This window comes from Sinocyclocheilus rhinocerous, unplaced genomic scaffold, assembly GCF_001515625.1.
Source record: "Sinocyclocheilus rhinocerous isolate Xijiao unplaced genomic scaffold, SAMN03320098_v1.1 scaffold551, whole genome shotgun sequence".
Classification (NCBI taxonomy): Eukaryota; Metazoa; Chordata; class Actinopteri; order Cypriniformes; family Cyprinidae; genus Sinocyclocheilus; species Sinocyclocheilus rhinocerous.
Window position 1 is genome coordinate 920,911 of NW_015624564.1, and position 16,614 is coordinate 937,524.

Here is a 16,614-nt window from a genome sequence, read left to right on the forward strand (position 1 = left end):
ATACAAAATCATGGGCAAAATTTATTTTGACATGCATAAAAAAGGTTTTTAGCATAAATTAAAATAAAATAAAATAATAAAATGTGTGCTCTTCTCAAACACAGGCAGCTTTACAGAAAGTGCCCTGTCAAAAAACATGGTCATGTGACATAATTTGTGCCATTTTCTTTTTATATTAAGCAGGTAGCACATCTTATATTATATTAACCCTACAGTTTCCAAAACACACATAAATGCCAAGGATCCGAAAAAAGATAACGAGGTTTCGTGATGTCTATGCATAAACTACAGGCTGAAATGCGAACAGGCTGCGCTCTGCTCAACGATAAGCTCCTACTGTATAGTTGCGCTTACGGGCGTCTGACGTCACGCTTGGCTGGTCTCCCAGTCAATTCACATCGGCATCTTTTATTTAGGCCAACTTAACCTTTTTGCTACATTTTAGGATAACTAATGATAATGTTCCAAAAATAAAATAAAAACAAATACATAAATAAATAACAAACACTATATAGTTGAACACTCGACGATGTTCTTAAGTGACCCTTAGTAAGAAAGTCATGCTGGGAGAGCATGACAGAGACAATACGCAATAAATAATTCAGTAATATTACACCATCACGCAACCTTATTTATTGTCAGGATGAAAAGAAAACAAGGTGAAAACAGGAAACAACAATGCAACTGAGCGGAAAAAGGAATAGCATAAACATCTGCAAAATCTTTGTATGTGCACACAAGCTTGATTATCCTCCTTCCATGTGTGGAATATATGTCACTTTTTTTCGTTGTTTATTTATTTATTGTATTTATTGCCTTTTGGCCTATGCATGCATTATTGTAAGAACATCACCAGTGATTATAATACTTTTGACGCTATTACAAAGATGAAACAGATTACATTTCTAAATCATTCAAGCAAAAAAATACAAGCTTGATCATCCAACTTCCAGGTGTGGAATATGGCATTTTTGACATTCTAAGACTGTACAATAACTCGAATAAACAAACTCGTTGTTTATTTATTTATTTATTGCCTTTTTGGCTTATGCATGCATTATTGTAAGAATATCACCAGTAATTATAATAATTTTCACGCTACAAGCAGGAAACAGATATACAGGAAAGTTACACATTTTCAATTCTAAACCATTACAGCAAAAAATGTTTCCTTATTTATTTGAAATCAGTTATTGTAAATCAAATTGCTTTGTTCTGGCAGCGCTTTCCTTGGCAAACAAACAAACAGGCGTGGTTTAGGCATTTTTTCCCCTTAAAGATATGCCAAGGTACACTTGAATAAGCCATTTAATACAAGTAACATATTTTCTCCAGGTTTAACAGCAGATGGCGCTGCTGAGACTGCAATTAATGTGAAAGTTTTGTGTGTGAGTGCTTACCACATAATAAATCCTTACTCAAAAAGCGTGTTTCGTCCACATATAAGGTGACAACCCACACAAAGGTGCACTTATAAAAGACAAACGAACATTCGGTCAAAAACATTCAAACAGCTTCCAGAAACGGAAGTCACCGGCGGGCTTCTGTAGACACTTCCGCTCTGCATGAGGAGAAGCAGTCCATCCTGGTATTTGCCTTCATCCTGGTCACTGCGAAGTCCCCGTACCCAAAACAGGAAGTAAGTACCAAAACCAAAGCTAAATTTCACGTTCGCTCACCTCTGTGCGCTGGACTTGTTTCTTTATATTCTACACATGAAAAATAACGCACCGACATCGAATAAATGCCGTCGAGGCCTCACGGCTTCATGTTGCACATAAACATGGCGTCTCATTATTCCTCATCTGCTTATATTAAATAAGCACACTGGAAATTTACAACAAGGCAGTAATCAGAATGGCGCATACTATGATTTTATGCTGATATTATTCAGCTTCTCCATAAAAATGTTTTAACTGAGGTCGCGAGTCATGCATTTGTGTGTTTTATTCAAGTTTGCGTTGGCTTAAATGTCTATGGTTAAATATATTCAGCAACACTGGTTGCAAGCAAACCGTCTGAATTTTTACATTAGTATAATGAATATCCAGTATAGTGCAAATCAAGTGTTTAGGCTTCTCTTTAGGACATTAGAAGTGAGTCTCTCTGACTCTGTGTGTATTAACCCCTAGGCTGAGCATGAACACAGGGGATGTCCCAGCCACTGTGACCCTTGACTCCATCAATTCTGTCACATTTACTCAGGACTCTGATGGAAACATAATTCTGCACTGCCCTCAGAATGGTGAGATCACAACCTGCGACCCATCTCATGATATTGTGCTTTATTATATTGTATTTGTTTCTATAATGTTCTTGTATGGTTTGGACATGCAGATGGGAAGGATCTGGGTTCAGACGGGACCACCGAACCTGTTCACAAACGACTGCGGTTGTCCAGTGAAGATGGAGAAGACCCTCAGGACTCTACCTCAACGGAGTACTCTGTTGTCACTCTGCCAAGTGAGTTTAAACACACAATCACACATGTTTGTGCACCGTTTATACTTAAAGTGACTTTTATACCAAATGATAATGCAAAAATTGACTGTTTTCATATCGTTTTCCTAAACTTTCCCCTAGTGACAATATAATGCACTAAACTGTAAAGGGATATTTTATGAACTGGTTTGTTCTGATTTTAGTTACAGAAGGTGATGAAAGCTTCGAGGTGACAATGACTGCTACAGAAATGAGAGATGGGGAGCTGGAATCAGACGATCCTTCTGAAATACCGGTATAATTCATATGTTTATGAGTGCATAAAGCTTAGTTATCAGCTTTCATTGCTAGCTTTGCATGGATTTAATACTTCATTTAGTGTCTTATTTATTTATTTATGATTTTTTTTAGGTGATTTTGTGTATATATGTAAACAGTATTTAGTAAGTTATATATATACATTTTTATGTACACCTATAAAAATGTTGTTTGTCAACAGGATAAGGATTCTTCTGTCCAAAAGAAAGATAAAGATGTATCAGCTGTCAGTCAAGCCTGGTTCACCACGAAAGAGGATAAAGACACACTGGTTAATAAGGGTAAGACATATTCCCATAGATACAGGTCTGTATTGTAATCCCAGCACAAGAAATATAGGACCTGATATCAATGCACGCAGTCATTGTATTTATCATATATCCTCAGGTCACAAATGGAAACAGGGCATGTGGTCAAAAGAGGAGATTGATCTCCTGATGAGCAACATAGAGCGATATTTAAAGGTGAGCATGCTTTATAGATGCATCACATTTGCTGGAGGTGCCATCTTTGATTTGCACCCTCAATATTCATCTGTCTGTGCATCCCAACTCAGAACCGAGGCATTCAGGACCCTGCGGAAATCGTCTTTGAGATGTCAAAAGAGGAGCGAAAGGATTTTTACCGCAGTGTAGCGTGTGGTTTGAACAGACCGCTGTTCGCTGTATACAGACGTGTACTGCGAATGTACGATAACCGAAACCACGTAGGCAAGTAAGGATGCAGTTGCTTTTATTGATCTCTTAAGCAGATTTACAAACCCAAACTGAAACAATTATATATCTAAAATGACTGGTGTAATATTTGATATGTGCTATTGTTGTTGTTTAGATACACTGATGAGGAGATCAATAAATTGAAGGGGTAAGTTCAGCCATTAATCTTGAATGCCATGAAGTGTGATCTGAGTTTGTGAGTCTACATTGTCAGATTTGGGTGTGTGTTATTAGGCTAAGGGAGAAACATGGAAATGACTGGGCTACCATTGGGACGGCACTTGGCCGCAGTGCTTCGTCTGTCAAGGACCGCTGCCGACTCATGAAGGACACATGCAACACCGGTCAGTTTTTCCAAATTTTCATTTTAGTGTCCCACCGAAGAGGTCGATTATACCAGGAGAAACATATCTGTTTAAAATATTCACTATACTTTTTTACTATATTTATTATTTTACTATATTTACTATAATATTAATTCATAAAAATAAAAATAAATCATATATATTATTTATTTATTTAATTTTATTAGAATTTAATTTTTTTATTATTCATTAATAAAATAAATGAAAATAATCATATATAAATATAATGCTAATTATTTTTATATTATCATGCGAGTTTTAAAATATATTTTATAACATAGAAACATGTTTATTAAACAAAATAAATGTAAACCAAACATGTTTCTGTTATGAAAGCTATATTTTAAAACTTAATTATTAAGATAATTAGCATTATATTTTTTATTATAATTATAATATTTATTAATTAACTATTACAAATATTGTAATTGTTCTTTTATTAGAATTATTTAATATATTAAAGTACATTAAACAAATGTTTCTGTTATATATTTTATAAAACTAATGAATTATTAAAAATAATTATGTTATTCTAAATTATATAGAATATAAATAATATAATATATTATGTAGTACATTTTAAATATACTTTTTTTTGTATTTTTTAGATATATAGTTGTGAAAATGTGACACTAACATCCTCTTAAACTCCCACGCTTCAGGAAAATGGACGGAGGAGGAGGAGAGAAGGTTGGCGGAGGTGGTTCATGAGTTGACTGGCACAGAGGCGGGTAACGTTGTAACTCAGGGAGTCTCTTGGGCATCTGTGGCTGAACTTGTCGGCTCTCGCTCAGAGAAGCAGAGCCGCTCCAAATGGCTCAATTACCTTAACTGGAAACAGAGCGGTGGCACGGAGTGGACCAAAGAAGATGACATCAACCTTGTTCGCAGGTAGTTCACAGCAAAAGGGCCGGCATGGACGGTATATCTGTTCACAAACTAATTATGAATCATTTATGATAACTATGTATGAGCAGGATAGCTGAACTGGATGTGGAGGATGAGAATTACATTAATTGGGACATTCTGGCCGGTGGGTGGAGCAGCGTTCGCTCGCCTCAGTGGCTCCGCAGCAAATGGTGGACCATCAAGAGACAAGTGGCCAATCACAAGGAACTTCCCTTTCCTGGTGAGACAAAGTCTTCAGAGTTAGCATGTCTGTTATAATGTGAGTTCAGACACTGAAGCAGTGTTTTCTGTGTGGTGTAGTCTTGTTGAAAGGGCTGCAGGATGTTGTGGAGGCACCGCCGTCTGCGATGAACAAGGTCGTGGTGGTTGGTTCCCGATCTGCTAATGCTTCGCCCAGCCCCGTCACCGCACTGCAGATCCCTGTCCAGATTCCAGTGCATATCACACATGTCTGTGAGTCAATGTGAATGTGGTTTCAGTTTGTGATGCTTGAATTTTGTGGTTATATGAGCTCAATGCCATTGTAGATTCAATGCACCATTTCCTCTTTTCACAGCTTCTTCAGACGGTGCAATCGGTACCTCAGACAGTGAAACAATCACGTTGAACTCCGGAGCTCTACAGACCTTTGAATTACTGCCTGTGAGTACCTCAGATTTATTTTGATCATTTTTGTAAATTTTTTTCAAAACTGTAGGAATTATTAAATAATTATAAGCTGTATTTATAAATCATTTGTGTCATTTCCTCCCTAGTCATTTCACCTGCAGCCCACTGGCACCCCTGGAACGTATTTCCTCCAGACAGGAACCAATCAGAGCCTCCCACTCACACTCTCAGCCAATCCCACGGTCACACTCACAGCTGCAGCTTCTCCATCTTCACCAGACCAGATTATATTACACAGCCTCACGGTAAGCCTTATGTGTGCACAACGTTCATTAAAGATAACTAAAACTATTAAAAAACATATTTGTTAAATGAAATAAAATAACAAATAAAAACCAAAACTTGTTTTATTTCAGTTAGTTGCCAAGGCATTTTTTTTTTTACATTTCAACATTTTTTATTTAGTTTGATATTGAATTACTAAAATGACTAAAACTAAAACTGAAATAAAAATTTATAAAAACTATGTAGACATAAAAACAAACTAATAAAAATGACAAAACACACTAAAACTAAACTTAAATTATTTTTTAAATTATTTTAAGTTTAAATTATTTTATGAAAAATAAAATTATACTGACAAAGAACAACTAAAATAAAAACTAATTTACAATATTAATAGAAATTATAATAGCATGCTACTGATACTAAAATATATACATTTTGCATATGCATACATTATGATTTTTTTAAAAACAAAAACTAATAAAAATGACAAGAACACAGCAAAATTACTAAAATATAAATAAAAAATAATTAAAAAGTTTAATAAAACTATTGATAATAAAATATATAAATTTTACATATACATTTGTGATAAGACTAATAAAAATGACAAAAGCACAGCAAAATTACTAAAACTGAACTTTAATTAGCAAGTATTTTGCTTTATTTTAAAATTTAAATGACAAAGAAAATATAAATAAAAAAGAATTAAAAATTTTAATAAAACTATTGATAATAAAATATATACATTTTGCATATACATTTGTGATAAAACAAAAAAAAATATCAAATTTAAACTTAATGTAATTATTTTAAGTTTTAATTATTTCAATAAAACTAAAATTAAAATAAAAACTAATTCAAAATATTAGTAAAAACTACTATAGTATGTTAATCATACTAAAATGGTGAATATGATATCCCAAAAATAACATGCTGTCACAAAGCCTGCAATTCTTTCTCTTCTGCCCACTTTTACCGTCTGCATTAGACCGACAATGAGAATGTGACCGTTCAGATGTCCCACCCTGGCATCATCATCCAGACGGTGACCTCAGAGGACCTCTCAGACCCTCTCGACCAATCAGAGCTGGAGGGAGAGCAGGAGCTAGCGAAGGAAGAGCCTTCAGAAAACCAAAACAACTCCGGAGAAGAGGAACAGAGTGAGGAGAGATCAAAAGATATACAAGAAGGAGAAAAGGTATCGTCTTCCAAAAATGAAAGTGCTCTCATGCCACCTTCCTGCTCATGAAATTCTCCTTTCTTTGTTTAGACTCTCGACTCTCCTAAAGTTGAGGAAACAGTAGAGAGTTCTGGCATGGGTGAAGGAGCCGTGCTCATGGTTCCGTCTCCGAGCAGCTTTATTCCTACTAATGAGGACATCAGTGCAGATTCTGTCCTGCCACTTGGAACGCTGACAGGTAATGATGTTAGCTTGCTGGCTGACTAAGTCTGGTAAGTTATTTAGAAGGCTAACAGGTAGTGTAAGCGCTCTAACCATTTGATTTTCCATGCAGATCCCATTCTGGAAAACCAGGAAGAGGGATCAGACTGACCAACAAGACACAAAACACTGACTTCAGAGGATATGTTTCCTTATGTAGGGACAAATGCAGCATGCAGGATCATCCAGACATCATCAAAAGAAATGTGCGTGCATCAAAACACTTCAGTATTTATTTATCATGCAAGTTCCTGAGCCTCATATGTGTCTCAGTGCAGTTAAAAACATTAAAGAAGCGACACTTGTTTTTTTATGGTGTATTTAAAATTATGTAATACGTTCATTATTTTAAATGTTTTTTTGTGTGTGTGTGTGTGTACATTTAGATTTGACTAGTTTTTGTAGCCTACTTTCCTGCTTAACAGTAATACTTTGCACTGTTCTGATATATTAGAGCGGTTGTACAAGAATGTTTGCATCATTCCAAATGTCCACTAGACTAGATGGCCATAATTTATCAAATGGTTTAAATATTCACCTTACCTGTAAGTTAGTGCCTCTGTGTTTATTTATTGAATGAACCAAATTTTGTCACCACGTGCATGTCATTACTATTTTGCCATTGAAATGATCTGTTCTCATGAATAAAATGAATTGGACTTTTGTAGCTCAGAGTTTAATGAACAGGGAAGAGGAGATAATTGTTATTGGTTAAATCTTAAATTCTAAACATCTGACTTATCCCCAAAAGCTGCCTTAAGGTAAGGACTGTATTACTAAGCTAGAATAGCTGAAGTTTTTTTGTTGTTGTTGTTGCTTGTTTGTTTTGTTAGAGGAGATATGTGTCTAATTTCTGCACCGTAATACCAAACGAAATGGCAAAAATGGTGATTATGGAGGCTGCTTCCGAACATGCATGATAAACATCGTTTTAAATGAAAACCATCATAGTTTTTATTACAATTTTTATTTCGTTTTTATTTTTATACATTATGGTTTTGATTACATTAGTTATTTTTTAGATTTTTTAAATGATTATTTTCATCGGGTTCATTAGTTTTTTATATTACTATTTATTTATTTATTTTAGTTTTTTTTTTATTTCACCTGTTAGCCATTTTAGTGCCTCAACACCAAATGAAAATGAGCAATGTTGCTAACTGAAATGAGTGTAGTTTTTTTAATGGAATTTTACATCGCTCCAATCAGATCTGGCTAATTCGGTTCTTCGAACGCAGCTGTTGTTGATGATTAGTCTGGCTGGATTGAGTTATCCGAGACAAATTTTTGGACTTTTATAAGGAAACAGCCAAGCGAACAAAACTACATAAATGTTATAATAGATAAATGAAATGTGCACTGTTTTTATTTTATTTTATTTTTTTACATGATTCCCAATTATTTATATTCACGATTTATATAATATTTTACATTTTTATTTCAATGTAATTAGCAATTCATTTAATTTTATATTTGAACAGATTTGTTACATGACAGCATTAATTAAAGTTTCTTAAGAGTCAAGATCATGTTATCTGCATCTCCTGCGCTCCATCAAGCCACTCCCATAATAGCTGTCATCACTCAAATGAATGCACAACTCTACATTATCTGTATAGCATGTGTGTAAGACTCGAATACAAGTATGAAGTAATAATTTTATGACGAATAAATCTTTCAGTGAGTAAAACTGGCTGTGTCTATAGTATTAAACACTACACAACATTGTTATATTATCTTTAAATTATTTAAAGCACAAACACGCATAGATTTGTTGATGTGTTGTTGTTTTTTAAACCTAAAATCTTGTTTAAATAGGCCACTTAGTATTTGACAATTAAGTATGTATTAAGGCAGTTGTTTGCATGCCTATGTTTTTATGTACTATTATAAATACTAACTTTTAAATTCTGATGGTTTAGATGTACTATATAAAGTAATGTCTGTTTATTTCTGTCTTTCCTCTACAGAGTAAGGGATGTGTTTTGAACAGAAGCAGAGCTCTGGGACGTGTGGACAGACTTTCACTGTAATGATGGACATCTGCTCATGGACAGGTAAGACTCATAACTTATGTTTTTGTTTTGTTGTGTGCTAAACATGTAGGTTACCATCATTTTCTTTTTGGAGGGTCACCCCTCTGGAAAGCAAATGATGGTAACCTAAACAGGTGGGGAAGGGACAGCGGAGCTGAAAATTTATACAGCTAAATTTTTATTTTTTTTCTGTCAAGAAGTATAACCCCTGCTGGACATCATGCCGGGGCTCGGGGGGGACCCAAATCATCCCCACGCCTTCATTCACACAACACTCACTCATATCACAGAGATCTGGCTGGGATTGAACCAGCAACCTCTGAACCATGAGGCAGCGCTCTAACCTGCGAGCCACAGATCTCTTGTCTGAACATGTGAAGGAACCTATATTTCACTCTTCACCTGCATGTGATTCTACAATAAATCAGTCAAAGCTATCAGTTGTCTGAACACACTGAGATGGGATTTGAACCCATGCCTCAATCACAGCCTTATCAGCCGAAAACATGTGCTTAACCACTAACCCACTGTTGCTTTCACATTTTGTGCTTGGCTTTCGTGGCACTTTGTTGAATGTAATGACGGCAATTTAAAGTAAGCAATAGTGAGATTTGAATTCAGGTCTTTTAGATGAAAATCCAGTGCTTTAGCTAATGAGCCACTGAATCTCTGGAGTTAGCAGGTGTTTTGGATGAGGTTTTATTAATAACTTTGTTTGAACTAATGAAGAACAAAAGTATTTGGGGGATTTAAATCCAGACGTTGGTGAATGAAAGGCAAACGCTCCTCCACTGAGCCACAGAGTTTGTGATAACAGGGTTTTACTGAGATTTTGACTTTGTTTTACATGATTTGAACTCAGGACTCCAAGAGCAATGTATTAATAAATCAGTCAGAATCAAATGAACAAACACTCATAATTATTTTTAAGAACTTTATTGATCTGTCAAATGTCAAACTCAAACTGATAAACAAACACACAACATGTAAATAACATAATTTGTTAATTTTTATATTATTATTCTTTATTTTAATAAGAAACATAGGGTCCAACAAACGTGCCGGGAAGTTTCTAGTGGTCCTAAAGGCCTTGATTAGCTGCTTCAGGTGTTTTCAGTCAGTTTGGAGCTAAACTCAGGAAAGTGGCTCAGCAGGAGCAGGATTAAACAGCCCTGTTCCTAATGCAGTTTTACAGATGATTGCAGATACACGTATTGTCCACAAGGTGGTGCTGTGTGCTGACAAACTGATCTGAACTCAGGCATGTGTCTGTTCTATTAATTATTAAAAATAAGTAGAAACATTTCGATGTTTAGTCATTAGTTTGTCAGCTGTCATTTTGATACAGGGTTTAATTAGCATTTGTCTAAATCTGTCCTGTTTTCAAATAACCAGTCAATCTTTGCTATAAATGCATGAGTGATCAATCACTCTGACCAGCCAGTTTGTTCTGTGTAGATCAGTCAGGCTCACTTTACACACTGTTCTCACAGACATCCCGGTAGTGAATATATTTGCCTGCTCACTGTCGCTCTCCTCCATCCATAACCTCCTCCTCACCATCCAGAGCTTCAGATAGAGACTCAGAGCAAGATGAGGATTGGGAAGCGCTTGTTATTCAGATGCTCCTCAAGGGGGAGCTGGAGAATCCATTCCAATTCCCCAAAACCAATCGACCATTAACATAAATGCTGCTTGAGTCTGCAAAAAAACACAAGAGACAACACACAAAAATCATTGTTTTGAGTTCAACACAACATTTAATCAGTTTAACCTCATCGATTGAGAGCTGATCAGGTGCATTTAGATAAACTGACAGATTCATGTTTCTCTGCTGGTTGTGACAAAGTATTAGATTTGTTGTAAAATACATTAAATTTAAATCTAAGACTGGCTACCATGTCGTTTGTCGTTTTAATTTATGAATGCTGATAGATTTGTTGACCACACGAGGGAGCAGATGACTTTGAGTCTGCTCGTGAGTGAAACTGAAGTGCAGTTGTTCCTCCGCTCCACGAGGCGGCGGAAGCGGCTTCACGTTCAGTCTGAGCGCTCAGGTAAGACTCATAACTTATGTTTTTGTTTTGTTGTGTGCTAAACATGTAGGTTACCATCATTTTCTTTTTGGAGGGTCACCCCTCTGGAAAGCAAATGATGGTAACCTAAACAGGTGGGGAAGGGATGGTGGAGCTGAAAATTTATGCAGCTAAAGTTTTATTTTTTTCTGTCAAGAAGTATAACCCCTGCTGGACATCGTGCCGGGGCTCGGGGGGGACCCAAATCATCCCCACGCCTTCATTCACACAACACTCACTCATATCACAGAGATCTGGCTGGGATTGAACCAGCAACCTCTGAACCATGAGGCAGTGCTCTAACCTGTGAGCCACAGATCTCTTGTCTGAACATGTGAAGGAACCTATATTTCACTCTTCACCTGCATGTGATTCTACAATAAATCAGTCAAAGCTATCAGCTGTTTGAACACACTGAGGTGGGATTTGAACCCATGCCTCAGTCACAGCCTTATCAGCCGAAAACATGTGCTTAACCACTAACCCACTGTAGCGTTCATATTTTGTGCTTGGCTTTCGTGGCACTTTGTTGAATGTAATGACGACAATTTAAAGCAAGCAATAGTGAGATTTGAATTCAGGTCTTCTAGATGAAAGTCCAGTGCTTTATCCACTGCAGCTGTTCAGCTGTTGAGTGCTTTGGACATGTTTGTATTGAGAGCTCTGTTGTAAAGGATGTCAAACATAAGCAACAGTGGGATTTGAACCAAAACTTTCACATATGAAAGGCTTAAATGCCTTAACATAATCAATAGTGGGATTTCAATTCTGATATATTTTAGGACAAGCATTGATTTATATAATGAAAAATGATTTACCAGTAGTGGGATTTGAAAGCAGTAGTGAGGCTTGAACTCCAAATTTAAAACTAAAGACCATGCTTTAATCCACTGTCTTCACTTAAAAACCTGTGTGAGAATGCTTAAAAAAATGCATGAGATTTAAATTGACAATTATATTTATCATTAATCACTGATTCATCAGTCAATATGTCTTTCAATCCTCTCACCCCTTATAGAAGAAAATGTCATGCAGTTTTTGAGCAACATGTGGGTGAGTAAATGGCGGCGGGGTTGGGGGGGATATTGCAAGACATCCTTTTATGATTAAAAGTTATGTATTTGTTTGCAACACAGAAAGTTTACAGAAAATGGAATACAGGCCTACTTACAAAAAGTTCATCAATATTTTTTTTTAATATAAATTCAAATCCAACTTGAATTTAATTAGATGTAGATATGAGTAGATTGGTTAATTATCTATCTAATTTATTTTGCACAAAGACAAAGTTGTAAGCACTTAATGACAGTGTTGCATGTCCAAACCCAACTGCTCCATCTAGTGGTCACAAAGTCCTGGTGAAATGTGAACCAAAAAATTCCCCAGGTTTTTTGGTGTGTGTAAACTTGTGTAAAACCTTTCCTTGTTTCACAACTTTGTACTAAAAATAAAGCACAACAGATGTATACACAATGTATATTGTGTTTATGTATTTATTCATTACATAAAATCCAAATTACAACAGTTGATAACCAAAATTGTGAGGTTTTCACCATATCAAGTAACAGTGTTCAGTAACTTAGAAAAATGAACAAAAAGCATATTTTACAATAACTGCTGCAAGTCTTTAATCAAGTGCTCTTATTCAAGATTGCATTTCTAATAATTTAAATACAAAATAAAGATTTTTCCTAATTAGGAATGTACCATAGGTGTGTCACGTACAAATATAAAAGCATTATGCATTACATTGCCATGGCTTAATTCAAAACCTCAAGAGTCTTGTCATTACATTTGCATATAGGTTAAGCTGTGTACAGCATTCAGGGTGCAAAACGTGTACATGGACATCATCCCAGAGTGCTTCTGATCACTAACATATTTGCATCTATAATATGTTTAGTCCGCTAACATGGCTCCCAAAGGCAGACTGGCCCTGCCCACACAAATGGGGCTGCTAGGAAAAATGAATTCTCCTGATTTAAGAACTCAAGTGGGGTCCCAAAGCACCCACATAATGATGAATATTCTGCTGATTGGGACGGCTCCCGTGGAAAAAGTATTATAAGGCATTGCTCTGTTTATCACGTCCCACGTCATGAAAATACAAGTTGGCACAGATACACAGCAGAACGATGGAACAGAGCATGTAGTAGATCAAGTTGCGAAACTTGGGCTCCAGATCTCCTTGCCTATACCAGTATATCTGAGAGAGAAAGCGATGGATGTGATTTCATTTATTTCGATTAGGAATTGCATTTGAAACCATTTATATCTCTTTGGCACCGTTTAAACAATTAAACATAATGCTTTTTAGATTACATTGCAAGTTCTTACTCACCAGAACCAACACTGACCCGCAGACTAGCATGATACAGATGGAAAAGAAAATATTCAATGGCTTGGGAGGAAGAGAAGGGAAGACAAATGAGCTAATGATGGTCACCTGAAAGAGATGGCAAAATTTCAGAGTTAATAATGACAATATGATTAACAGACATATACTGAGATCTTTACGAGTAGTAAAACTTACCAGAACAAGTAAAGACGCAAGTCCACCGATCACTAGATTGATGAATCTATCCTGAAAGTGATCGACAAAAATATATTAATATTATAACCGTTTTTTACTGGAGAAAGCAACATTACGGATAGAGGTATTTTAGCGGGAATCAACAGTTTAAAGTTGAAATGCCTTAATGATGGAAATAAGCAGCTTTTCACTTCACAAGACGTTAACTGATGGACTGGAGTCGTCTGGATTACTTGTGTATCGTTGTGAAGACGGTGCTCATAGAGCGCAGGAGTATTGAACGGAGTTATTTTTGCCATTTTATAGGCCTTGAATGGTTAAATACACACACTTGTATGTGTCTAAATGCCCGTCTTTTTAAATATCCTCATAAACACAGTAATTTAGGTCTTAAGTGAAAGCAATCAGCTGAGAAATAAAACACGTGTAACAGTATATTGGAAACGGGCAGCTCTTAAAGTGATAGCAGTCTAATATTCCTGCTGTCTGTCATTCATGTTAATCAAACAACAGAAAGAGAAAATCTCTCACTGCTCTTGACAATCACTTTTGTGACTTTAATAAGAAGAAATATATATTCAATTTACACTGAAGAATATGCAGTGTTTTTATACATTTTTTGTCCTATTGCTCGTAATAAGTTTATTATTCTTATTTAATCGCTGACTGTTTACTTCAGTGAGCTTGAGTTTTGTTTTTTAAATTTAGGCTAGTATTCGTTTTTTTTGTGATATTTAAACTGGTGACAAGAATTAAATGTTTCTATGGTATCAAAAATGTTGAGATCATAAAGACCTTATTTAATGCAAAAATAACTATATCTTGATAAATATCGTTACTGTGAAATAAAATTACTCATATCGTGATCCAAGATTTTGGTCATATCGCCCACCCGTAGCTGAGGGTGAGTAGATTTTCAGAAAATTTGCATTTGGTGAACTATTCCTTTAAAGTCACAATTAACTAAGCAATAATCCTTCTTTATATTGTTCTGTGCAATCTAAGTAAACATGACAATGCATTCTCAACCTATTTTACTTCCACGATGTGACATTTTTTTCCTAAGCAAAACTGATATTCAAGAATAAAAACATGGTCTGGAACTGTGTGTGTTTATATATAACAATATAATAATACTAATAAAAAAAATAGCAGGTGTGTTACCCTGGCCGACGTCTCCCCGAACAGAGGCCTGTTGTCCATGCCGCTGGTGCCATAGGTGCGTGTAGTGAAGTCATCCATGGCCAGAGCAGTGCACACACCCTTTCCTGATATCTTCTACCAGCAGCACCCCCTGTGGAGCGGAGGATAGCAGTGCATGTCCGCTGCTGTCTTGGCTGGGTTCGCTCCTCACGGCAAGAGATTCAGAAGCAGGACATAGTCATGGTTGGGTTACCTAGAGCTTTAAAACATTAAAACATTAATTTAGTTCACTCATAATTTCATGGCACGTCAAAGTGTGTATGAGCTAACAAACCCCAGAGCCTCAGCACTTTAATGATCTGTCACGAACTTTGCTCCTTTTCACATAAATCCAAAGACTTTTATTACAATGGAGGTTCACCGTAACACAAGCCTGCCTTTCTAATAATCAACCCACGGGGCTTGAGTTGTTTCAGGACGGCCTGGATCAAGAAACCATAAGGACAGCCTTAAAAATGTGTGATTAGTCATGTGAGAGCTTGAGCTTAACGTCAGTGCAAAAGGAAACAGGGCTCTGCTCTGTTTATTTGGTTTGTGGCTGGTGCAGAACCCTGTTGGTGTTTATTTAACCATACAGTCACATACAAACATGATATTTAAACAATATTATGCCAATTTATTTGTGTCACAAGTATATTAGTAATGGTGTCACTAGAAAAGACATCCTTAAAGGGACAGTTCACCTAAAAATGAAACTTCTGTCATCATTTACTCTTTACATTACTGTTATTAATTTTTGTTCTGTAAGTCAAATACGTTTGAAACAACATGATGTGCACTAATAATAATAATTTTTGGATGAACTATTCCTTTAAAGGGAAAATTAAGTTCTTAAAACATTTAATTTTATGCACACAACCTAAATCACATTACCTTGGGATCTGAGGCAATTCTTCATTATGATAATGGATAGATGTGTCAAAAATTCTAGACGCAGCTCATGTCAAAACTTATCCGAAGATGGAAGCCAATGATGATCTCCAGACTATTTTTCAGCTCTGTAACCAAATAAAGCAAATGCACCATTAGTGTCTAATGTCAGTTGCTTTCATTATCTAGTATCGATTGTTCTAGTCTAGTTTCTTCTCAAAAAGGTGGCCTACTTAAAATTGCTTTCTGGTAACAAAACAATCGTACATCACTTTCAGATAACCATGTTCATCTAAACACCTTATCAGTCTAGTAAATGACTTTATTGTTTTGACTGTAATCGGTGCAGGTGCATGAACTGATTTTTGTTTATATATACACTTACATACTGATCAATAAATATCATCCACTAAACTGTATCTTTTTAGTCTGAACATGTCTGAAACCTAATGCTTTCAGCTGAAAAAAAAAATGTAAATATGACCACAATCAGATTGTTGTAGATTAATATTAAGCCATGAAAAAGCTAACAAGCTAATGTGAATGAAAACAACCTGTCTGAACGGCACGGAGGGAATTCGAGTATAAGAAACTACTAAACTTATTAAACTTACCTGTATATAACAAACAGAGGGATTTATTGATCACACGGGGGTGTTTTCTGATCAGAGTATTATCCGCATGACTTCAAACGATCAGTTATGACGACTCGCTGCATGAAACCGGAAGTGACGTACTCTTAAAAGGCCATACGGTTCGTTTTATGTTTATCTTTCTTTCTTTTTTTTTTTTTTTGGCCAAGACCTCAA

The 16,614-nt window shown here is 35.8% G+C and overlaps 2 protein-coding genes across 3 annotated transcripts; one reads left to right on the forward strand and one right to left on the reverse strand.

Moving 5' to 3' along the window:
- The first annotated feature begins 1,382 nt into the window (after positions 1-1,382).
- Positions 1,383-7,685, forward strand: LOC107743449 (cyclin-D-binding Myb-like transcription factor 1). The gene is made up of 17 exons (XM_016556674.1): positions 1,383-1,639; positions 2,133-2,245; positions 2,338-2,463; positions 2,646-2,737; positions 2,942-3,041; positions 3,148-3,224; positions 3,317-3,474; positions 3,592-3,624; positions 3,711-3,820; positions 4,504-4,732; positions 4,819-4,970; positions 5,051-5,203; positions 5,307-5,392; positions 5,506-5,664; positions 6,636-6,845; positions 6,918-7,065; positions 7,162-7,685. The coding sequence occupies exons 1-17, from the start codon at positions 1,566-1,568 to the stop codon at positions 7,197-7,199; spliced, it is 2,058 nt and encodes a 685-aa protein (XP_016412160.1). The 5' UTR covers positions 1,383-1,565; the 3' UTR covers positions 7,200-7,685.
- Positions 7,686-12,774: 5,089 nt separating this feature from the next.
- Positions 12,775-16,515, reverse strand: LOC107744120 (transmembrane protein 243-like). 2 transcript variants are annotated; one of them, XM_016557628.1, is made up of 6 exons: positions 16,420-16,515; positions 15,809-15,933; positions 14,897-15,134; positions 13,733-13,783; positions 13,541-13,645; positions 12,775-13,405 (listed from the first exon to the last, which is right to left on the reverse strand). In XM_016557628.1, the coding sequence occupies exons 3-6, from the start codon at positions 14,972-14,974 to the stop codon at positions 13,262-13,264; spliced, it is 378 nt and encodes a 125-aa protein (XP_016413114.1). In that variant the 5' UTR covers positions 14,975-15,134; positions 15,809-15,933; positions 16,420-16,515; the 3' UTR covers positions 12,775-13,261. The 2 variants fall into 2 exon arrangements, with proteins under 2 accessions (XP_016413114.1, XP_016413121.1); XM_016557635.1 differs by lacking the exon at positions 15,809-15,933.
- Positions 16,516-16,614: the final 99 nt, after the last annotated feature.